This window comes from Athene cunicularia (assembly GCF_003259725.1).
Source record: "Athene cunicularia isolate RWA chromosome 13 unlocalized genomic scaffold, athCun1 chr13_part1, whole genome shotgun sequence".
Lineage (NCBI taxonomy): Eukaryota > Metazoa > Chordata > Aves > Strigiformes > Strigidae > Athene > Athene cunicularia.
In genome coordinates this window covers 6469877-6492919 of record NW_020799117.1, presented here as the reverse complement: position 1 = coordinate 6492919, position 23043 = coordinate 6469877, and the positions used below count along the sequence as shown (strand labels likewise).

The window sequence follows — 23043 nt, the reverse complement described above, 5'->3', positions numbered from 1 at the left end:
TCTGTGGGCACCAGCAGGGCCTTTTTTTTTTTTTTTTTTTTTTGGGGGGGGGAAGGAGTTGCCGGGGTGACAGCATCCTCCTGCAACATGGAAATCATGGTTTCCATGGAAACCCTTTTTGCCCCAATTATTCTACCACTACCGTGTCCTTTAATATGCCTTTAATATTTGCATTTTAGACCTCCCCCACCCCGCAGCAGCCGGGTGACCCCCGGGCAGCCCCCGGGGCCAGGTCCCCAGCAGGGCCCTGGTCCCCATGGGCGGGCGACAGGTTTGGGAAGCAGTTGCCCCAGCAACAGAAACAGGGCGTTTCTGGCAGCGGTGGTCGCCATGGGGACGGGGATGCTGACGAAGGCTTGTGAAGCTGAGAAGACAAATTGCCCTCATCATTATCTCCGGGCTTGTCAATCAAACATATTCCCTTATTTACCTCGGCGAGGAGAGAGCCCCGGGAGCACACAGAGAGGGAGGGAGCAAGAGGAGAACTGCTTGCCCCAAACTCCGCACTGGGGAGGGAGCATTTCCAGCCCCTCGGGATGGCCACCATCACCTGCAATCGCTTCACCGAGGAGTACCAGCTCTTCGAGGAACTGGGCAAGTAAGTTGGAGATGGGGCTGGATGCTCGGAGTGGGGCTGTGCCCCAGCTGGGGAAGAGCTTCCGCGGCACTGGGAACCGCCAGAGACGGGGAAAGGAGACCGGCATGGAGCAAACGTACTGGGGAGCAGTGAGGGGGACTTGGGTTAGGATGAGGGCTGCCAGTCTCAGCCCTGCCCGCTCTGTCCCTTCCCGAGTTTGGGTGGTGCTGACGGGTGCTCGGCTGGGGCCTCGGGTCACCCCAGGGGGCTGCCCGGGGAGGGGGAGGCTGCCTCCTTTACGGAAAAGCCGCTCCTGAAAGAGGATGCTACTGGCTCCCCCAGGAACTTCTCCAGCTGGGAGGAGGGACGGGACAGCCGAGGAGGGAAGCCAAAGCGGCGGGCGCCCCTCACATTTCTTTAGGGAATTTCTCTGTGCGGATTCACTGGGGTTTGGCTAGTCCTGCAAGAGACCAGCCTGCCTGGCAGCCCCTGGAGAATCCCGGCGGCTCTTGGACAGACACGGGGTGTCTCCCACCTCTGTCTCTGTCCCAGCGTGAGTGCCCCCCGGGTGAGCCACTGCCTGACCCAGCTCTCCTGCCAGGGAGGGCTCAGCTCAGCAGGTCCAGGTGTCATCGCGTGTGCCTGGATCAGGGGGCATGTGTGTGTGCATATGTGTGCCAACAGAGATGCCTGTGCCAAGGAGGTGATCTGGGGGGCACTGAACACCCCCGGGGTGCAGCAGGAGATTCCAGGTCCTCCGTGCGGGGCAGAGGGGTGCTCTGTGTCTCGCCAAATGTGTGGCTGTGAAACGGGTGCAGAACTGAGCAGGCGTGTGCCTGTGTTTTGGTTTCCATGCCTTTTTTTCAGAGCTGGTGTGTAAATGCGGGGCGTGCAGCCACGTTCCCCTCGGAGCGGCGCGGTGGCGGGCTGGGGGTGCCTATGCCGGGTGGCTGGTGGCAGATGGGTGACTGTGTCTGTCCGTAGGCACAGGCACTCACTCCAGCCCCGCAGCCCCCGGGCTGGGGGCAGCCTGTGCCTAAATGTGCGCCTGCACGCGTGTGGGTGTGCGAAACGGGGGCGAGGGAGAAAGGAGAGGACAAAAATGGAGAAATAAAGAAGCTGAAACAGGGGAGGACTTTGTGCCAGGCTGAAAGCTGTTTATATTCCCCAGCCAAATGGGGGGGACTGGGTTGCTGCTCTAAAGTGCAGCTCCTTGGATGCGAGTGATCCCCCCTGTCCCAGGACATGCACATCTCATCCATCCCCTCAGCATCAGGGTGGCTGCGAGGGGCTGGCGGGGGGTAGTGGGTCCAGGGAGCAGGTCCCTGCAGCGGGGACAGTCCCAGCTGGCACTGCATGCAGGGGGATGGGCACCCACCAGGGAGCTGGTGGTAAGGTGGGGTTTGGGACCTGCTTTTTCCAGAGGTTTCTTGGGTTTTCTGGGCTCTGAGGCTCTGTGGTGGTGGTAGGGGATGGGCAGGAGAAGCAGCAGCTTCTGAGTGCCTGCAGGGAGGCTGCTGGGCCCTGGCTGGGTGGACGTAGCTGCAGGGAAGTGGAGGGGAGCTTGCAGGCCAGGCGTGATGGGGGAGGACCAGGAGGGCTCCTGGAGGAGTTTGGGGTGCAACGTTTTGCTAGGTGGGTGCTGACACAGAGAACTGAGCACCCAGACTTGGGGGCTACCCACACTGCCCAGCATCACAGTATAAAACCACCTCGATAGATGCATTTTAACATGCTCACAATTAAAGGAGCAAAGCTGGCGCAGTGACTTGCCAGCCCCCTGTGAGCATCGCACCCCATCCCACCTGACCTCCGGGGGTGATGCAGGGGCAGCATGGCTTGGCCGGCAGCTTGGGGCAGCATCCCCAGCTTGGTGCATCCCAGAGCTTTCCCCTCCACTCCGGGGGGCAGGTACCACCTCAGCACTGAGGCATGTTCCAGGGTTAGGGGCTTTACCAGGCTGGTCAAGGCACCATGGAGCTGGTTGGGGATTTTCCACCAGGACGGTTTCCAGCACATCCTGGCACATTCAAAAATCAGCAGTTTCCCATGGGGAAATTTCCACTTCGTGGGTTTAGAGAGGGAAATCAGGACGAAGCGCCGCACCTCTGCTCTGCTGCGGCAGCTGCTCGCCGTGGGAAGTGGCGTTCCTCCTCCAGCGAGATGCTCCCGGTGCTGGTCAGGGTGCAGGGTGGGCAGCACGGCTCCAACCCACCCCGACCCCGAAAGGGAGCAGCAGCCTGCAGGAACTTGGAGCAGATAGGCTCTGTCTTGGGTATGCTGTCCCCAAAGGACTGGGACGGTCTGCTGGGGGGGACGTGGGGTGTCCCCAAGCCTGGTTGTCACGAGGGAGGTGCTGGGTGCCAGGCTGCTGCTGCACCCACTGTGCTCCTTTGCCATCTCCTTGGCTGTCACCCATCTTGACACCCAGTCAAGCTGGGGGTTTAAGATGCCACCCACTTAATGGTAGCACCAAGATGGGGCTTTGTGGGGGGGCAGAGATTGGGAGGGTGTTCTGCAGAGCCTGCCCCATGGGGCATGAGCCCTTGGTGCATCCCTGCACCTCCTGGGCACAGGGAGGGCATCTGTCCCGAGCTGAGGACACGGAGCTGGGGAAAACCTGTTCCCGTGGCAGCCCTGGCCAAGCTGAGCAAGTGAGGAGCTGCTCTGATCCCCCCCACCGCCCCATGCTTGCAGGAAGGGACGGGACAAGGGCGGGGGGCAGCGTGAGGGGGGACGGGGAGAGGATCCTGCCCACGGCCCCCTGGAGTAGGACAAACATGAAGTGCAGCTCCATCGGCGCCTCCAAATCCGCCCCCGCGGCAGGTTCAGGGAGAGGCTGGAGACAATTACCGTGCCGAGCGGTACGATCAGCCCCTCCGCTCCCAGAGCTGCAGGAGAGGGGTTTTATTAAAAAGGAAAAAAAAAATTAAATATATGGAGGAACAAAAAATCCCCAGCCCACACTCTTCTCTCTAGAAAGGAGATAAAATGCCTTGGAGGAGGAGGAGGTGTTGAAGAGAGGGAGGGCGGCAGCAGCGCAGCCCGGCACTGGCAGGGAAGGTGTGAAAAAGGGAGAAGCGGAGCATCCCGGCGGCAGAGCTGCTGCTCGGGCTGGCGGGGAGAGGCCCTGGGGACAAGGCATGGGGTCATGTCTGGCCCAGGGGACTAAGGGACAGGGGCTGGAGGGCTGAGACACAGCAGTGCCAGGGCTTGGGGCTGGAGGGACAGGGCTGGCTGCAGGGCTGTGGGTCCAGCGTCACCCTAAAATGGCAGCCACTGGGGGGGACATGGACACTGTCCCTACCCATGGCCGTGTGGGTGATGTCCCCATCCAGTGCTAAAACTGGGACATGCTGTTTCGTCTGAATGCTCCACCTCTGAGCCAGGCAGAGATGGGGGTCCCCAGCTGCCACCAGGGTGGGGTCAGACCCATTCAAAGAGCCCCGGGAGGGAAGGGAGCCACACCGCTGCCCCCAGCCAGGGAACAGGACACACATCTCCTTCCAGAGGGGTTTCTTGCACCAAGATGGGGCTGATCTCCCTGCCTGGAACCCCCCGCACTGCCCTACAAGCCCCTAGTGTTGGGGGGACGCCTGTGTTTGCAGGGCAGGAGATGCTGCATTTAGGTGGACCCAAGGGGGGATTTTTCCCCACATAGGGCTGGGAAGCACAGGAGCAGCCTGGCATGGGGAGCAGAGCCCAGCTGCTGTGAAATGCCCAGTGGGGTCAAACACCCAACATGGAAGGGTCCCAGCCTGTGCAGACCGAGACAGGGATGGGGCTGTGGCAACCATGCTGTACCCCCGGGTGTTCTGCACCCGCACCCAGTGCCTTGTGGGCTCACAGGGTCTCGCCTGTGCTTCACGGAGCACAGACATTTGGTTTCTGTTAAAAAAGGCCTGAAGGAGCCAAAAGCTGCCAATGCAGCTGGCGGTGTGAAACCCTGTGCTCCGTGGGTGCAGCGCCTCCCATCCTGCTTCCCACAGCTCCCCCTTCCATGCCGTTAGGTTAAGCTCGAATAAATGGATGAGCGAGTGGCTATGGGCACCGGGACCAGGAGTAGCTGGGGGTCCCCATGCTCCAGGGGTCCAGGACACCTACATCCCTCCAACCCCACGTCATGTCCCGCAGCAAAACCCTGCAGCTGGGGTAGAAACCCCGAGCTGGGGCTTCCCTGCTTGCTGCGCTCACTGCTGCAGATTCTCCTGGCACTGCAAAAGGAAGCACGTGTCTTTAGGGAAAAATTAGAAAAAATGGGTCACAGGGGCTCACTGGAGCCCCCAAACCCCGGGCAGTGTGGGGTCCTGATGGGCTGGGGAGAGTGGCACTGCAGGGCTGGCAATGGGTCCGGTCTCCCCCACCCATGGCAAGCTGGATATGAAGCATTTTATCTCCTCTTTCCAATTAATCCGCCTCAGACTACAAGGATATTAACAGCTCAGCTCTCCCAGCAGCCAGGATTAAATGGCAGGATGGGGAGGCCGGGAAGCGCCGGGATGCTGTTCCTCAGCTCCTGCCCGGCACGTGCCGCGAGCGATGCTCTGCGCCGTGGCGCTGGGAGCGTGGGCTGCCGGCTCTGCTGGTGCTCCAGCCCCATCCCTCCGCACCCCGCCGCTCGCCTGTTCTCCTGAAGATCACATTCAAACCCAAATTGCCCGTCTCCACCCGCCCCCACCGGTAAAATCAATTATCTGCCGCAGCTCACCAGCCTGCGGCCTTTTATTCCTCAGCAGGGAGCGGGAGCGGGGCACCAGGGAGCGGGGGGGAAGGTGGGGTGGGAGGTGGGATTGCTTTTGATAGTTGTTATTTTAGCGATTGGAAGGGTTTGGCAGGAAAGGCAACCTGGTACAAAGGTTGTGCTCAGCAGGGCTGGAGCGTGAGTGTGTGCCTGTGTGTGTGTGCAATGCCGCAGCTCCCAGCATCGCGCCGGTGCGCTGTCAGTGCAACAGGCTGCCAGGGCTCAGGGTATGGAGTATGGGGGCAGCGGGGGTTCTTTGGAGCCCCTCCCGTGCTTGTTTGCCTGCCAGATTCCAAGATACTGCTGCACGTTGGCTCACACGTGTGCGAGCCGCAGCAGCATCAGTCCCTGTCCAGCTCGGCTGCAGTGGTCCTTGCGCACAGGGTCCCCTGGGCCGTCCCTGCCTGTGTGACGGTTTCGCAGCTGGGGGGGGGCACCTTGCACCACTCACCCGCACCCACAGCTGATGCTCACACCCGCTTCTGCAAAGTGCTGCTGAGATTGCAAGGGCCGGAGCACACAAAGCCACGCACACGCACTGAGGTGAAGTGGCCGAGTGCTGCGTGGCAGCTGCAGCCATCCTGGTGTCTCTCAGGAGCCAGAACCCCAGTAAATCCCGGCCGCTTTTCTCCCTGGGGACAGGCAGGGAGGGAGAGGAGGAAGGGTGCACGATGTGCGGGGTATCCCGGGGAGCATGGAGAGGCAAATCCTGCACCCATCCCCAGGTCTACCTTTGCTTGATCCCGTCATTCCCCAAGGACAGTGGTGCAGGGAGGGCAATGGAGAGCCCGCCAAGGCCCTTCCCCAGCCAGCACCCAGCCCCAGCCCCAGCCCTGTGGCTGCCCCTCATCCCACAGGCACATCGGGGCTGAGCCATGCCCTTCACTTCTCCCTCTGGCTTCTTATCTTCCCAGGGGCGCTTTCTCCATCGTCCGGAGATGCGTGAAGGTGTTGGCAGGACAAGAGTATGCGGCCAAGATCATCAACACCAAGAAGCTGTCTGCTCGAGGTAGGTGCTGGGGGTATTTTTTGGGGGGTGAGAGGCAAGCAGGGTTTGCAGAGCGGGGAATTCATCCCCTCTGCGCGGTTCTGGGATGGTGCCTTTGATGTGCATTGACGTGGAGGGTATTTGATGTGCAGTGGGGGACACCCTTATCCCACCCTGTCTCCACTGCAGAACACACTTTGCTCCTTGATGGATGGGGCGAACGTCCGGAGGAGATGTCTTGGTGGCTGCTCACCACATCCTATCCGATTGACGGGATGCACCCACAGCCCGGCTCTGCCAGGGCTCTGGGGGGATCCCAGACCCCAACCTGCCCAGGGAGCTGTAGGATCCCTTTTCTCTCCCTGAGATCCCCACCACCATCCTACATGCCATGTTGTGGCAAACAAGTCAAACTGCTGCCAGCCTCAGGCACTGGGTAGCACGGTTATTTTGGGATCATCACCTTCTCTGAGAGGGCCCCCGCTGACACCCCCAACCCCACTTTCAGGGGCTTCAGGTTCCCTTACTTGTGTACCTATATCAGTGAGAAGGGAAGGTCCTTCAAGAGGGAGTTTGATTTCATTTCTACCTGGAGATGGGCTCTCACCCCTCGCTGCCATCTAATTAATCGCACCGGTGGAGCACGTTGGTTGCTTTGCTGCTGGAAGAGGTGCTGGCAGGTCTGTCCTGGCTGTTCCTCGAGGCAAGACTGAGCTGAGCCAGCCCATAAAAGCTTCAGCCAGCCCTTGCCCTGAGGCAGGGACCCCTCTGCCCCCAGGCATCTGGCAGAGGAGCTGCAATGAGGAGGATGGAGAGGATGGGACAACAGCTGCTGTGTCCCCAGCTCCAGCTTCTCCTGGCTGGGTGCGTCAGGGAGCGCAGGATGGGTGCCAGGAGCGAGCACCCTGCCGGGAGGGTTTAATTAACTCCCTTCTTTGGTTTCTCTCCCTGATGCCACTGCTCACCTCTGAAGGCAAAACTGAAACGCAGAAAACGGTGACAAACTCCTTTCTGACCTCAAATTAAACCAGTGCTTTGCAATCTCCCTCCTGCAGCGCTGCCAAAGCAGTACAGCACTGACGCTGAGCCCCCCCAGCTCCCCCCAGAGCCGGCTCCTGCCCCTCCTCAAGGGATGTGGACCATTCCCTTCCTCCGAGGCTGAAGACTCCCAGGCTGGGGCAGGGTGTGGGGTGCTGGCTTTGGCACTCGGCTTCTGCCTGCTGGCAGCAAGGTGGGCAGCAAACACCTCCTGGTTTGCAGGGCTGCCCGGAGGAGCAGACTGAGAAGCCTTCCCTCTGCTCCCTCCTGCCTCTGCTCGCCTGCTCCGGCAGTTTGTCCCTTTCCATCTTCTTCTGGGGTTTGCTCTGTCCCTGCAGCGGCTGCATCTGTCTGACCCCCAGAGAGACCCCGCCGGGGTTATTTTCCCTGCTCTGCCAGCTGAAATCACCATCTGCTTTTGCTAATGGTCTTGAAACCCCCATTTCTCCAATGCTAGCATGGGGGATGGCGTTTCCTCAGGCTGGGAGCAATCCCCAAAGGGGCACAAGGAGCCTCTGTCCCATGGGGATGTGCCACTGGCTATGTCACCCACTAAGGGCAGGAGGGCAGGAGGGCAGGTGTGCAGGGAGGAGAGGAGGAGGTGAGAGGAGCTGCAAAATCCCCGTGGATGCCGAGACATCCTCCTGGCTGCCGACATGGGGAACCAGCAGGAGAGAAACTGGCGTTTTTGGTGGACAAACAGGTTTTGGGTCCAGGCAGCAGCTGGGTTTGTGGGGTAGGCGAGGGGCTGCGGCCGTGGCTCACTGTCCCCAGAAGCACTTCAGTGCATGGTGGATGTGCTGTGCCATGCAGAGGGGGGGGACACTCTGACCCACGGCATCTGCCCCACAACCTCAGCAGGGCCCCTCTGCCTGAGGGACATCCCCCTGCCACTTTGTCCTTCTGTCCGTCTGCCCCTCGGCCCCACTGCTCTGGCACAGCTGTCCCACCGACATGCAAAGCCCCTGCAAGCCCTGTCAGGGAGATTTGCGCAAGTGGGGGGGGTCCCCTGCCGGCCTGCAGCCCTGTGCAGTGGTTGTACCCAAACGATGCTCAGAGGAAGCTGCAGACCCGGAGGTGTCTGGGTGCCCCCACGCCCAGCCTGTCCTTGCTGTGCATTCGTGGCTGGGAAGCTCTCCCAAGCAGGACCCACGCAGCTTAGAAAAAGCAAAGCCCCCAGAGCACAGGCTGCCTTCGCTCCCTGGGCAGTGGGTGGCTCATTTCAGTCAGCTCTTCCCCTTGCATTTTGCAGCTGAGCCCGTGGTACCAGCGAGACGATGACCATGCACCCCCAGGACCTTTCCTACCAGGCGCTCGCACCCATCTCTGCCCTCCCTTTAAACTCCCTCATCCATTTTCCATTTTGCCTGTTTTTTGCTGGTCTCCCACCCCCTCCCCATTCTGTTTGTGGTTTATCGAACCCCCCTGGCCTCCTGGCATTCCCCACCAAGCTGCCTGTGCTGGGCTTTGCCTTCGCAGGCGTTTTGGTGGCAACAGATTGCGAGGGTACAAAGAGGGGGACAGCGGCTGGGGGAGCCGCACGATGCTGCTGCTGCGGTGGCTCAGCAGGGAGCTAGAACTGAGTTGGGTGGCTCATGGCAGGGAAGGGATGGGGCAACCTTCTGCTCCCCACCAGTGGCCACGCTCACACCTGTGCAGCCAAAGGCTCGGCTGGCAGCAGCGTACAGACACACAGAGCAGTGTTGGGACTCACTCTGTATTTGGGGTTGCATTCACTGCCCTTTCCTGTGATCTCTGGCCTCTTCTAAGCAAGCAAAGGAGCTTTACTGGACACCAGCAATTCTGGGCTTCCCCATGGGTCATTTGGCCCCAGCCACCAGGCTGCAGATGGGGAAACTGAGGCAGAGAGTGACAATCAGTGACTCAACTATGATCACTGTCAGGCAGGAGCAGAAGAGGGGGCAGAAAGTAGCTCCTCTGCTCCCCAGAGAAGTGCTTGCCCCACTGGTCACTCTGTTTCTTCATCCTGTCACTGTCCTCCACCCCACAATGGATTTTGGTTGCAAAAAGCAACAGCCTAAACCCTGACCTCTCCCTGTTGCCTCATCCCACCCTGGGAAGATTGTCACCCATTGGGGAAATGCTGTGGGGAGCTGAATGAGGCCACTGAGGCTGTCCCAGCCTTCAGCTCGCAGAGCCCAGCACAGGCTGCAAAACTCGCCCCAAGCCCTGGGGTGACTTGCCCACACTGAGCCCCGCAGTCACTGGATGGGTGATACTGAGCCCTGGGGAAGGCTCCAGCCCCTGCAGGGAAGGGACTACATTGCCTTCACATCTCAGCGGTTGGAGACACCCAGGTTTGGTTTGATACAGAGCGAGACTCTGGGGTGTGAACCAGCAAGGTAACAGTGATAGCGCTGAGAGACAAGCGGCCCTAATTATATCATCGCTTCTCCCGGCTGCCGGGTTCCTGCTAGCACAAAATGCCTCCAGACAAGGCACCTCCATGCAGGGTGGCTGGGCCAGGTATAAGGAAGCAGAAAAGTGCAGAGGCAAGGAAAAAAAAAATCAAAATTATTTGAAAATTCGTTCTTTTGGCTTAGCTCAACTCGCTTTGCCCAGAGCTACATTGTCTTGTATACCCCAGCCTGCGAAAACCTGGGGAGAGAGACCTGTGTCTCCTGTTTGGAGATGGGCACCGGAGCAAAGCCAGGGTTTTGTGATGTAGGAGAGCAAAGACCTGATGTGAAATAGCTGGGAGTGGAGAGGGGGGTGGAGCAGATAGCACTGTTTCAGCTTGACGTCTCGTTGCTGGTCAGCTCTGACTGTTCATATTGTACCATTCAGGGCCAGAAATGTCCTTGCTGATTGCCTGTGCTTGGCTGAATAAGAGAAAACCAAGCAGGCGCTGCTGGCAGTAATAACTCAGGCAGCTCTGGGATTTCTGGGAGGTGATGAGGACTCGTTCAGCAAAGAGAAGGGAGAGAGGAGGGTGGGGGCTCATCCAGAGCCCAGGACTGCCCTTGGCACTGGTGCCTGGGGGCTTGGCTGGGGGCTACATCCGTGCTGGGATAACATCCCTCAGGCCCCAATGCTGAATGTGTTCCCAAACCTGTTATTCTTTAGCAAAAAAAAAAGATGGGTTTGCTCCTTGCCAGCTGCTCGGTTCCCCCAGGTTTCCCATGCCAGCAGCTCCTCCAAGAGATCATGGCAGGAGCCGAGAGCAGTTTATCCCCTTCTCCAGACCCTAATTTAGGGCTGTTGCCTCTTTCAGATCACCAAAAGCTGGAACGAGAAGCTCGGATCTGCCGCCTCCTGAAGCACCCCAACATCGGTAAGCGTGCCCCTCTCCCTGCCGTGTGCCAGGTGAAGGAAGAACCAGGCAAATCTGCCCGTGCTTCGTCCCTGGCTCTGCTGCCCACCTGCCCTCCCATGGCCCGTTGGGGCTGGGGGGTCCCCATCAGTGATTCAGCTCTGTCTGCAGCAGCACTGGCTGTTTGTCCTTCCCTTGCATGCTGGCCACTATCTCGGAGATAGAGAAGGGGCTTGGCAACAGCCTGTCCTGTGTTGATCTGCAGAGCTGTCCCTCTTCTTCCTCACGGGAGGCAGCATCTTCAAATGGGGTCATGGGAAGAAAGACCTCTACCGAGCGCAGGGGGATTGAAGTAGATCCTAGCTAACCCACTTGGCCATAGCTCCCTCAGGGAGAAGCAGGGCCCCAGTAGGCTGCAAGGGGTTATTTTTACTCCTCTCCCCCCGCCCGGGTGCTGTATTCCTCTGCATGCTCCAAAAAGCGGCTGCAGCTCCGAGCAGCAGCAGCAGCGCAGGGCGTGTAGGAGGAGCGATGGCGGGGGGAAGCGAAGACTTTCCCACCGACCGTCCATCTGAAAGTAGCCTCCTTCGGAAAAGCTGTTTCAGGAAAACTCCCGAGCCCCTGCAAAAGACAAAAATAGGCCAGAAGGAGAGAGAGAGAGGAGGAGAAAAAACTGCAGTAAAAAAAAAATCCCAAACCCCAGCCTTAAGAGTGATGCTGATGCAGGCTGCCAGTTCCCAGGGATGGTCCGGCAGCGGGAGCAGCGATGAATCCCCTCTCCCCTCCGCTGCACCCCAGGATGTGCCAACCCCGGCGGGATCCTGCAGCTTTTGGGGGTAGGACAGGAGCTCTGCAGCCCTCTCATCCCTCAGCCAGCAGCTGGGAGGTTTCCTCTTTGGCTGAGCTCCTCCCTGGACCCCTGGCTGCTTTGGGTGGCCTGGATCCGTCCTTCCCCAGGGAACCGCTGCAGCAGATCCAGGGAGCCAGACCTGGCGCCACTGGGACCAGCCACACAGCTTCTGCCCCATAAATATTTCAGTTTGGAAAAAGCCTGTCAGCCTCCATCTGTTTCAGGCACATGGCTGTGTGACAGGTCTCCCCTGCATTGCCGGGGTGCTGGATGCTGCAGAATCTGGCCACCGTCATTCCCTCTGCCTCTGCTCTGGCAGCACTGATGCCTCACACGGGGGCTGTCCTGCCGGGGTTCCTGCGGGGAGTCCAGCCCCCCCTCCCCGGTCAGAGCGTCAGCTGGGGCCTTTCCTCTGCACCAAAATAGACGTGGGGATTGCTGACACCCGAAGGAAACACGCTGTAAGGTGTGTGAATAGCAAGAAATGCTAAAAACAGTGGAATCCACCCCAGGATGACTTGCAGCACAGTAGCTGGGCCATGCAGCCAAAGCTCCCCCGGCCCCCAGCCGGGCTCCAGCTTTTCCCTACCTCTGTCTTCCTCCCTTCCCTGTCCATCACCTGCCCGTGGGGCTGGTGGGGTCTCAGGGGACAGAAAACACTTCATCCTGCAGTCCAACCTCCCTGTGCCTTTTCCCCTACCCCTGCACCACACTTCGCTGTCTGGCCGTGACCTGCAGTGATGGTGGGCTTCAAGCAACCCTGCTGCATAGGGCTGGAAAGGGTTAACGGCATGAGATCCTAATGAGCCCAATCTCACTGCTATTTATACCCAGGAGGCTCTTCTCCACCCCCCCACCCCACACCCTCACCCCCCCACTGTTCCTGCTGCCTGGAAACTCGGGCTCGCAGCTTCCCTTGCATGCGGCACAAGCCGGCTAATTACCCACCCGGGCGCTGGAACGGGCTGTGCCGCTGCAGACCAGCCGCTGCTAGGGGCACGGGGAAGGCGAAGCAGAAAACCCCTCTCCATCCCTTCTTGGGAGAAGCACCCCAGCTGCCCAGGGGCTTTGCTGGCCCCTCACTTGCTCCCTGTAGCCGGGTGGGTCATTCCCTCTCCCGTGGGAATGCCGTGCTGCGCTGCGATCCTGGAGGAACCAACCTGTGCTTTGCACCGTGCCTGCAGGAGAGGCTAGCCCAGAAAGCCATGCGTGGGTAGTCGAGGGCGCAGGTTCAGGTCCCCACGGCCTTGCAGCACATCCACGGCACCGGGCATGTATGAGGGAGAGCTGACATCTCCCAGAGTTGTGAGTCCTTGCAGGGAAGTCTTGCTTTATCGGGGAAACTTTGGCTACACCCAGCCCTGGAGTTTTAACTTCAGGTACCCATCATCTTCTGACCCTCCGTCCCAAAGCTGTGTCCCAGTCCTGCCTGGGCTCTTGGCACCGAGCTGGAGTGGTTTGGCTGGTGCAGCTCTTTCTGACTATGGTCAGTAACAGATACTTGCAGAACCAGACTATATTTGGAACGGCTGATCCTTCTTATACCTTCACAGCTCCTGGCAGCCACAGGCACTGGGACTCCCCCAAGCAGGGGATGTATCCGGACCATCTGCTTATAGTTACGCTGGCCCTATCCACACCGAACTCGCCTAATCCCCCTTTGAACAGTTTGGCTTCTGCAGAGTCCCATGCACAATACCCCCAATCCCTCTCGGGTGAGATGGAATGGGAGGAAATATGTTTCTTCCAGCAGAGGAAGGCAGAAAAGCTGGGATCATGTGTCAGAGAAAAACAGGGAGCAGATACTTCTGTCAGAGTGCAGGGATTGTCTATGGAGACCAGCAGTGGGGAAGGATAACCAGGGAGTGAGATGAGAAAATTGCGTCACTAGACAAGACCATGATAGAGACCAAGAGGAAAGGTGCCGTCCAGCTTAACAGACGCCCCTCTGCCCCTTGCCCGAGCCAGGGTGAGGTAATGCTGCTGGCATCTTGCTCTTAGCCGTGGCTGGATCTGCCCACTGAGCTTGGAGGGAGGGGCAGGACCAGCGCAGTGATGTTGGCTGGCCTGGGAGATAAGAGCGATGCAGCGCGGCGTCTGCACTCGATGTTGGAGCTTGTTATCTCCTCCGGCTCAGACTCAAGGCTGGAGGATGTTTCCATACAGGGCTCAGCTGATTTAGCTGCAGCAAAACGGGCTGGAAGCAAAAACTCCCACAAAATCATTCACTTGAATGTTTCCTTTTCCTCCCTGGTTTCCAAACATCTCAAAGATGTTGAAAGTTGTATTGAGCTGAAAACAGGTGAGCAGAGAGGAAGGGTTAAATATTTACAGCTTCAAGGAAATCAGAGCAAAATGTGGGGGCCAGAGGATGCTGGACCTGTCTTTATTTATACATCCTACCTGTTTCTGTGCCTGTCCCTCGCTGCACATCTGCCTGCTAAGCTGTGAGCAGGGATGTGAGCTTCAGTAATTGGAGCCCAGCTGCAGGGGGGACAGGTTTGCACCCGAGGGGAGCAGGTGCCCCTCGGCGTGATGAGCAGGGCGAGATGCCAGCCCTGCAGGAGGAGACAGGGAGAGTGCTTCCTCTGAAGGAAACTCATCCGACAGTGATTCCTGGATATCCCCAACCCAAGATCTCCCAAGGAGAAAAGGAAGGTCACGAGCAGAAAAAGAAAAAAGCCCTGTCGGTGCCAGGGCTGGCAGCCCAGCACCTCAGCTGAGCTCTCCCTGTGCCCGGGCACCTCTCCTGATGGGGCAGAGGACTGGGGGCTCCCATCCCTGCAGCCTGCCCAGCGCCCAAGATAGGCTCAGCAGCTGCTCGGGACCCTGGCCAGGCATCAGCCCCGGGCAGTCCCTGATTTGGATCTGACCTTTGAGCCTTGCACCACTGCCCAAGGCTGGGGCCTTGGCTGCGGTCCCCTGTTGAGCAGGGACCCCCCCGCACCCAGCCAGCAGCAATAGCAAGAGGAGGAGAGAGGAGGAATAGCCCCGCTCTGCCCTTCCCCAGCTCCTGCCTCTGCCCAAAGGGGAGCAAAGGCGTTCCTGGGGAGCAGGGTGAGATCCAGGCGTACCCCGTAACCCTTCTGTCTCTGCCGCAGTGAGGCTCCATGACAGCATCTCCGAAGAGGGCCACCACTACCTGATATTTGACCTGTGAGTAATGGTTAAATGCATCTCTTAATCCACCAGCAGCTGCATGCTTCCACCTCGGGGCGATGCACCCTGCACCCCTGCAGCCCCTCTGACCTTTTCCCCATCCTCCACCTCCCCAAGCCCTTCCCGCAGCCTGGGTTTGAACCAAGCGTGGGTCCTCCAAGCTGGGCAGAGGGCAGGTCCCTGCCCTGCACCCCCAATGCTCCCCGCCCCGGGCATGACACAGCAGCATTTTGCGGGGGTTTGCCAGGTCTGGGTGTGCTGTAAATCAATCCAGCTCCCTTGCATGAGATGGCAGAGCCTGATTCCCCCCATTTTCTTGCAGGGTCACTGGTGGGGAGCTGTTTGAGGACATCGTGGCCAGGGAGTACTACAGTGAAGCGGATGCCAGGTGAGCACAGACACACACCGGGCCATGGAGGGGTCAGCAGTTGTCCCCTTCATCCCTTGGGCTGCTCCCTCCCAGGGTCCTACGCATCTGGCTTTCTGCAGCATAAGCTTCTTCCATGCTGGGAGGTGTTTTACAGCCGCTCCGCAGCGCGTACTCATAAAACATATGCACAGTGCAACAAAAACAAAACAAACAAACAAACAAAAAAAGCTCTCTTTTAAACTTTTTAACTCACTCGGCTCCCGTGCCAAGATGTGCATATGTTACCAGAGGGTTGGTCCCCACCTCGAATCAGGCAGCTGCCAGCCATCACTCGCAGCATCCTCCTTCCCCGGGCTGATGGCATAGCCCACAGCTGACCTCTCTGTAAAAGAATTAGGCATCGGGGCTCCCTGGGCTGGCAGGGAGGATGCCCAGCAGCGGGCTGGTGCCCCAGCCAGGAGCGTGATAATACAGACACCCCACAGTCCTCACTCTTTCTTCCCCTTGCAGCTGCATTACAGTCATTTGCAAGCGTTTCCCTGGCATTTACCACTTGAAAGCACTAAGGAGGAGCAGTCAAGACAGGCTGGGTGGGAGGATGTGCTGGAGCTCCGCTCCCTCCCACGCTCCCGCTGGCACTTTCCAGGTACCCTGCAGCAGAGGCAGGGGTCTGGGTACCGCTTCAGCCACCTCTTTGATCCTTGCATCTCAGCCAGGGGACAGCATTAGCCTCATTTTTTTTTTTTTTGAGGGGACATGATTTGGCCCCCTCCAGTCTCCAGATATCACTGTGCCTCTTGGCTTTGTCCCCAGGATAAGCATAGCCCATACAAATGTCCAAGGGAGTGGTAAGCTCTAAGCAACCTCTGTCTGCATGGAAATATTCCTTATTTCTAGGCAGAAAACAAACTCATTTAATGGACTGCCTGCACTGAATCCACTTACAACCCATCCACTTACTAGTGTCGTACAAATAAAATAAAATACATGTAAATAAAGACCTGCCTTGCACACAGCTGTTTTGGAGCAGAAGTGATCATTGCCTCAGTCTTTTTCTCTTCCTTTCTCATGCATGTAGCTGAGCTGGGGTTTAATGAACTAGAGATAAAGCGAACAGACACAGCAAGAGTCACTTGCGTTAGAGGAGGCCAGGGAAATGGGGCCGAAGCAATGGTTAGCTCTATGTCTGAGGAGCACATCTGCTCTGCCTGGGTTTGGAGACCAAATCTGGACTGGCATTGTGACTCCACTGCTGCTCGCCAGCTCATCCCTCAGTGTTCCTTCTGTGGGGACCTCATGGCCTCAGTCGTAGCCCCCATGCTCCTGCTCATTGAGACTGGTCTCCATGGGCATGTGGATTTCGGTGCAGGGGGATGCTGAGCTGTGCTGTAGGGCTGCACGTGGAAAGTGTGATGGGGAGAGGGGCAGGGAATGTGAAATGCAGCTGAGTAGAAGTGTCTGAGGAAACTCTGCCTTGCTGGCCACTTCTGTGAGTTTTCTCCTCTCTCCTGCAGCCACTGCATCCAGCAGATCCTGGAGGCCGTCCTGCACTGCCACCAGATGGGGGTGGTCCACCGGGATCTGAAGGTAGGAGCTGCAGGGGAAGGGCCTGTAGGAGGACGTGGGGACTCCATCTGCGATGCAAAACCCTGTGGAGCAATGCCCAGTGTCCTCCAGGGCAGCTGAAACACAGCGGGGAGGAATGCCACGTAGGAGCTCTTGGGAAGCCACAGATCAAAGATCAGCTCTGGGGTGAAATGACACAAGGGAGAGGGTGTAGAGAGGTCCTTGTAGTCCGTGGTTCTCTAAGAAGCTGTGTGTAGCAGGATAAAACAGTTGGGGAGCACATCCAGAGCCCTGATCTTCCTCAATGCTGTGCTGGGAAGCCCCCCCATGACAGCAGAGCCCCCAGAGGGCTTTTGCTCCTCTCCAAGCCCCATCTCTTCCTGCAGCCCGAGAACCTGCTGCTGGCATCCAAGCTGAAGGGTGCTGCCGTCAAGCTGGCTGACTTTGGCCTTGCCATCGAGGTGGAGGGGGACCAACAAGCATGGTTTGGTGAGTAGGACTGGCTCGAGGTGGGGCATCCTCCAACCCTCAGCATGTTTGGTCAGGGCGGGCTCCAGGAGGGACACACATCCCCAGGACCTGAACCTCAGGTTATGGGAGCACCTCGGCAGCACCAGCCTAGGAAGCACAGTGACTGAGGAGGAGTTCAATGGCTCCAGCTGTGCCCCTGGAAACAGGCCAGTATTGATACAGGGCACAGGCAAACAGCTCCACAGGGAGTCAGTGAGTCACTAAGGTGCCCTGGTGAGCTAGACAAGCCAGTGGCAGGAGCAGACCCAGGGGAGGAAAGCCTCTTCCAAGTGCTGGAGGTGCACAGCAGAGCACTCGAGCCTTCTGCACCATCCTGGGGTTTGACTGCTGTCGCTGGCTCTTGCCCTTTGCTCTGCTCTTGGGAGATACAGAGGTTTCTGGAGGGAGGGTGCCTGTCCTGCCAGCTCGGTGTGTGCCAGGGCCAGGGCTCTCGTGACAGCTGGCTGGGCACCAGGTGAGCTGTGCGGGGATGTGGTGTGTGATGGGTTGTCTGTCCCAGGTTTCGCTGGCACCCCGGGATACCTCTCCCCCGAGGTGCTCCGGAAGGACCCCTATGGCAAAGCTGTGGACCTGTGGGCTTGCGGTAAGTCGGGGCTGAAATGCTGGGAATGGGCTGAGCTGGGCTGCATGGAATGAGCCAGGCTGTCCATGCAGCATGTCCCAAGTCGCAGTCACTGGACATGACTCCGTGAGGTCAGGGTGGAGGATTTACCTGAGAGGTGGCACATTACCCTGGGCCATACCCAGAGTAGCACCCTCCTTCCCAGTCCAGTGGCACCTTCCTCTGAAGGATCATCCCCCCCTGTTATGCATCCAACCCCTCCAGGAAGGGGAGATGCTCTTTTGCCCTGCAGTGCTGGTGGAGTCGGGCAGTGCCTCCATGTATCTGCAGCTGCAGGGGAGCCCAGATGGGGCACCCGGTTGAGGCTGTGCACAGTGGCTGTCAGAGCCATGTATGTCCCCAGCATGGAGCTGGACCCACCAGCAAGCCTTTTGCTTTTTAACCAGGGAGCAAATCCTCCCATTTCCCTAATTTCTTAGTTTCTCTGCTTGAGTTGGGCCAGTCCCTGGGCTGGGTCTGCTCATACTTCCAGCAATGAACTCTCTCACTGATCACACTTCTCCTCTCCCGGGCAGGTGTCATCCTCTACATCCTGCTGGTCGGGTACCCGCCCTTTTGGGATGAAGACCAGCACAGACTCTACCAGCAGATCAAGGCTGGGGCTTATGATGTGAGTGGGTTTGTCTTGCTCCTCCCTTTCACAGTCTCCCCTCTCTCCTGCTGTCCCTGCCTTGCATTCTGCTGCCCCAGAAGAGCAACCAGGACAAATTCAGGTAGATGGGAGCAAGTTTCTTTCCTCCGATCTGGTCACAGAGGGTTGGTCAAGCTGCCATGCCCAGGTTCACACACTGGCATGTTTCAGGTCCACTTTGCAGGACAGATAGATCTTGTCCTGGTCCTCCCACCTTTCTCCCTCCACCCCTGCCCCCCAGTTTTGCAGCTGGCAGCTCTTTCCAGTTGCTACTGTCTCTCCAACCTGTCCTGTGGGCAGGAGCAAAAGGATGCAGAACCAGCACAAGTGCAAAGGGGCTTCTGCTCCTTCTAATGCTCCCTGAAATCTCTCACCCTGATCCCTTTGCTTTGGCAGTTCCCCTCCCCTGAGTGGGACACAGTGACTCCTGAAGCAAAAGATCTCATCAACAAGATGTTGACCATAAACCCGTCCAAGCGCATCACGGCAGCGGAGGCTCTGAAGCACCCCTGGATATCGGTGAGTTTTGGTGGCACTCACTGGTTGGGGTTGAAGGTCTGGAGATGTGGGGGTTTGCAAGGGGGGAACATCTCACTGGGGAGCGTGTGTTATCAAACATGCTGTCTGGCTCTTTTCCCCATCCTGGGAAGATGGTTTTCTGGCATGGTTCCTCCCAGTGCTCTCAGAGCAGCCTCTCCCCTGAGGCTTTACAGCAGAGAAAAGCCCAGAGTGTGAATGCAAACAGCATGTCCTAAGGGAGCTGGTGATGAGAGGAACCCAAATGTTCCCAGCCCTGGTGGGGACAGGCTGCTTTCTTGGTGTCACGCTGCGCTGAGGGAGGGTGTTCCTTAGGGATGGCGGGGGCAGGCTTGTGTTTATCCATCCATACACCCCACCAGCAATCCCCTCGCACCTACCGCTGCACCCTGCTGCTCCGGCTGCCGTTCTCACTCTGAATCGGCTCCTAAAGACAGGAGTCGTCCACGGGCTTAACCCTGGGACCCCACGCCATGTGCAAACCCTGAGCACACTGCTAAACACGGATGGTCGGTCAAGGGGTTAACGCAGGGGGCAGCCAGCTCTCCCTGCAAACTCCCCCACTGCCAGAGCAGATCCTGCTGACTCCAGAGCAGCAATTTCCCACTGCCTATTAAAGTTTTATCTGCTGCTGCTGCTGCTGTAGGCAGCTCTGCCCCGTGCCATGGCTGCAGGAGTCCACACACGTGTGCCTGCGGGTGAGAGTGGGGCGGGGGGAGCCCTTTCCCCCTCGGTGCCTGCTCTGATCTGGGTCTCTCTCCTCCCAGCACCGTGCCACCGTGGCATCATGCATGCACAGGCAGGAGACAGTGGACTGTCTGAAGAAGTTCAATGCCCGGAGGAAGCTGAAGGTAACTCTCAAACTCTCCAAGCTGGCTGGAAAATGCATGATCAGGTCATTGGTGGCTTTGTTTCCCATGTGGCAAAGGACAGGGTGGTGTCCCTGGGTCAGTGGTATGGGGGTGACGGACATTTGGGGATCCCCGTTGTGAAGAAGGGAAAATAGACCAAGTTGGGTGGTGGCTGCATCTGCCTGGGGGGTTCCCAAGTACTTAGAAGAAAGCCACGGTGAAGGAAAGCACTGAGTCACACAGCTGCCCTGGATGCTGGGGTGAGGACTGCCCCACTGGAGTCAGTGTCAAGAAAGCTCCTCTTTGGGGCAGGTTGTGGATCTGAGTCACACGAGACCCCTTTGCCTGATGACCAAGCCACTTTACATCCAAGAGACAAAGTGATCCTTAGACAGGCAAAAAGTTCTGGCTCACTAACACCAGCAGCCCCACAGGCTTTCCCTTCTTGGATGCTGCTGTGTGCCGCAGCCTGGACCTCCTCAGAAATCACCATCTCCCCAGGCTTCACTGTTAAGCTGGAGTGCCTCCATGAAGCACTCATCTCCTGGATGCTGCTCAGCCTCAGCTGGCAGCGCAGCACTGGGAACGGGCTCTGGAAATCGCAATGCCTCCTCCAGAGCTGAGACAGAATGGGACGGTGCGGATCTGTGCCGCAGTCAGAGTCATCAGCACTCCAGGCCTGAATGCAATGTAGCACAGAGCACTACAGCTGCAGGCTACTAACAAGATTATCAAAAAAAGAAACTGGATATGAACTATTATTACTTTTCAGCTAGACAAGTAATCAAATTAGTTCAGGCATACACTTTGAAATAGTAATCCATTACTGTAAACAATTAGTCCAAAGTAATCTCATTACACGCTGAGCAACTAGTTAGTGGAGTCAGAGGGGAAGCATTTTTATGAATGTTATTTTGTGGTGGTGATCTTTGCGTGGCTCCCATGAAAAATCCCTGCCCTGCTACTCTTAGCTGGCACAGCTTTAATTGCCATTAAATCCAGTTCCGCTCCCAGTGGCTCCCCTTGCTGCCAGCTGCCGGCCCCGGTCAGTGGAGTCGTGCTACATGTAGGGCAGGGTAGAACAAGACCGAAATGTGCCTCGGGGATATTTAATATCCCTTTAATCTTGGAGGGAAAGGCAGTTTCAGAGAATGCAACCCAACGCCCTAGTGTTGGGGATATGGAGTCAGGTACCAAGGGCTTGCTTTTGATGGCAGGAGGAGAATATCAGCTTGTGGGCCAGTTTCCTTCCAGCGAGGTGGCTGGGGGACAGGTGACGAGCAGGGCTTTCCTTCCCCAGGGCTTCGGGGAGCGGCAGGGGTGCGGGGGGGCTGGGGCCCAGCATGCCCTTTCCTTCTGCCTTCTGTGTCTTTCAGGGAGCCATCCTCACCACCATGCTGGCCACCAGGAACTTCTCCGGTAGGTGCTGTTGCCGGGGCTCATCTCCATGTCTTATAGGTTGCCCAGGGCAAACCCAAAGTGTCCCTGGAGAGCCATCTTTGCCTCGGGTGTCACAGGGGGCTGAAATTGCAGCCTGGTGCCTCTAGGAATGGGTGGCATTGGGTGGTGGTCCAGGCTGGGTCATCTGGCACCTCCAGGCTGGCTGCTGGCTTGGGATGCAAGAGAAACAGTGTCTAGCTGAGGTGCAGTGGTCCCCAGAGTTTTAGGGCTTTGGGGTTTGTGTGCACCCAACCATCTGGCTTGTGCCAGCGTGGGGATGTGCGTGCTGGGGGCAGCCAGGGCTCAAGGCAGCTGGTTTTGTGTCCTCCTTGGAGATGTTTGTGGTTCTGGGAGAGCATCCTCTGCACCAGGAACATGTTGGAAAGTTCCCTGAGTGCCGCTGCAGCCAGATTGCAGCAGGGTCCCTTGGGCATCTCCCTCAGCAGGAGAATGCTGATCCTTCATGGGCCCCCGCTCTCCTCTTGCCTCCCTACATCCCGAGGGCTGCACAGAGACACAGGAGCATGGCCAGAGCATGACAGCCCAGGCAGTGCACAGGGAGAGGTCTTGGTGCAGACACAAGCCCCACTGCCCCAGTGCTCTTGCCAAGAGCTGTCCTCTCTGGGGACACCGTGCTGCCTTGGAGCAAGCCTTGCACCTGGGATTTCACAGGCAGGGGTCAGCGGGTCCTGGTGATTCCCAGGCATGGAACCAAAAAGGTACTGGGTGACTGCAGAGCTCATCCACTTGCTCCAGCAGGAGATGGCCCCAGCAGAGGTGCTGCAAGGATGGGACAAGCAGCCAAGCCCAGCACGCTGGTTCAGTGGGCTGGTGGCAGCTGTTTGGTGTTAGATGGGTGTTTCGGGGTGCTTCACTGAGGCGCCCCAGGAGTCAGGTGTAGCAGGTGGGCAGGGGGGAGATGGGGGCTGCTGGCCCAGCCAGGTGCCAGGAGAGAGGCTGTGGCCAGGGTTGGTATCTGCATTTGTCGTGGGGGGATCGTGCTGACACATTTAGCACTTGTGGGCACCGTGTGGCGGGGCTGGAGGAGTCCAACAGCTGGGGGGATCCGGTGTCAGGCCCCGTGTCGGGAGACGCAGTGGACACGAAGCATCAAAGGGCAGGAAATTCAAAAGCATCTCTTGTAGCTCTGCCCGTCCCACGCACAGCCCAGGGGCTCTCCGGAGCACAGTGGGGCTGGTGGGCGATGGGGTCCTGCATGGGGCTGAGCCCCACTGATCCCACCCTGCTTTGGAGGTGCAGGGGGAGCGGGTTGGCTTGTGCAGCCCGGGGGGCTGGGGCAGTGCTGACAGCGATAGGTGGGCACTGGGGAAGGCGTCTGCTTTTCATCATTGTCAAAATGTGGGCTGCAGCTGTCGGGCCGGCGGGCCGGCAGCACATGATCCCGGCAGCATGGGGCTAAAATTAGAGGGTGGCAGGCGGGCAGCCCATTCCACCTCACTGCTGCGCTGTGCTCGGTCGCCAGCACCCCCCAGCCGGAGCCTGCCTGCCGCCAAACAGCCCTGCCGGCCCCCTCCGAGCCACCCCAAGGACTCAGCGTGACGTTAGGCGACAAGTCATGCCCCCAGCTGAGAGCTGCCGGGGTAGGACTGAACAGTACCGGCAAGGTCACCCCTGAGCTCCCAGGGATTGTACTGGGGGTCACTGGAGAGGGGACAAAACCCACCGGCTGGTCCCACGGGGTCTTGCCTCTCCGCTGCCCTGCACCATGCTGCTGATCCTCGGCCTCCTGGTCTTGGTGCCCTGCCTGGCTCTCCTAACCTCCTTCCTCCTCTCTCCAGGAGGCAAAAGTGGTGGCAACAAGAAGAATGATGGCGTGAAGGTAAGTCCCCTCCCCGCCACCCCCTCCT

General features: G+C 58.5%; 1 protein-coding gene across 4 annotated transcripts in view; it reads left to right on the top strand.

Moving 5' to 3' along the window:
• Positions 1 to 272: 272 nt before the first annotated feature.
• Positions 273 to 23043, top strand: part of CAMK2A (calcium/calmodulin dependent protein kinase II alpha) — a 36578-nt gene continuing 13807 nt past the window's right edge. For 2 of the 4 annotated variants that reach the window (XM_026858121.1, XM_026858118.1), the window contains exons 1-13: positions 274 to 598; positions 6233 to 6327; positions 10580 to 10639; positions 14570 to 14624; positions 14950 to 15015; positions 16512 to 16584; positions 16950 to 17052; positions 17594 to 17677; positions 18232 to 18326; positions 18744 to 18866; positions 19652 to 19735; positions 21112 to 21154; positions 22975 to 23015. In XM_026858121.1, the coding sequence (XP_026713922.1) occupies positions 537 to 598; positions 6233 to 6327; positions 10580 to 10639; positions 14570 to 14624; positions 14950 to 15015; positions 16512 to 16584; positions 16950 to 17052; positions 17594 to 17677; positions 18232 to 18326; positions 18744 to 18866; positions 19652 to 19735; positions 21112 to 21154; positions 22975 to 23015 (984 nt within the window). In that variant the 5' untranslated portion in view covers positions 274 to 536. Of the gene's footprint in view, positions 599 to 6232; positions 6328 to 10579; positions 10640 to 14569; positions 14625 to 14949; positions 15016 to 16511; positions 16585 to 16949; positions 17053 to 17593; positions 17678 to 18231; positions 18327 to 18743; positions 18867 to 19651; positions 19736 to 21111; positions 21155 to 22974; positions 23016 to 23043 lie in introns of all 4 variants that reach the window. The other 2 variants (XM_026858120.1, XM_026858119.1) reach the window with 2 other exon arrangements.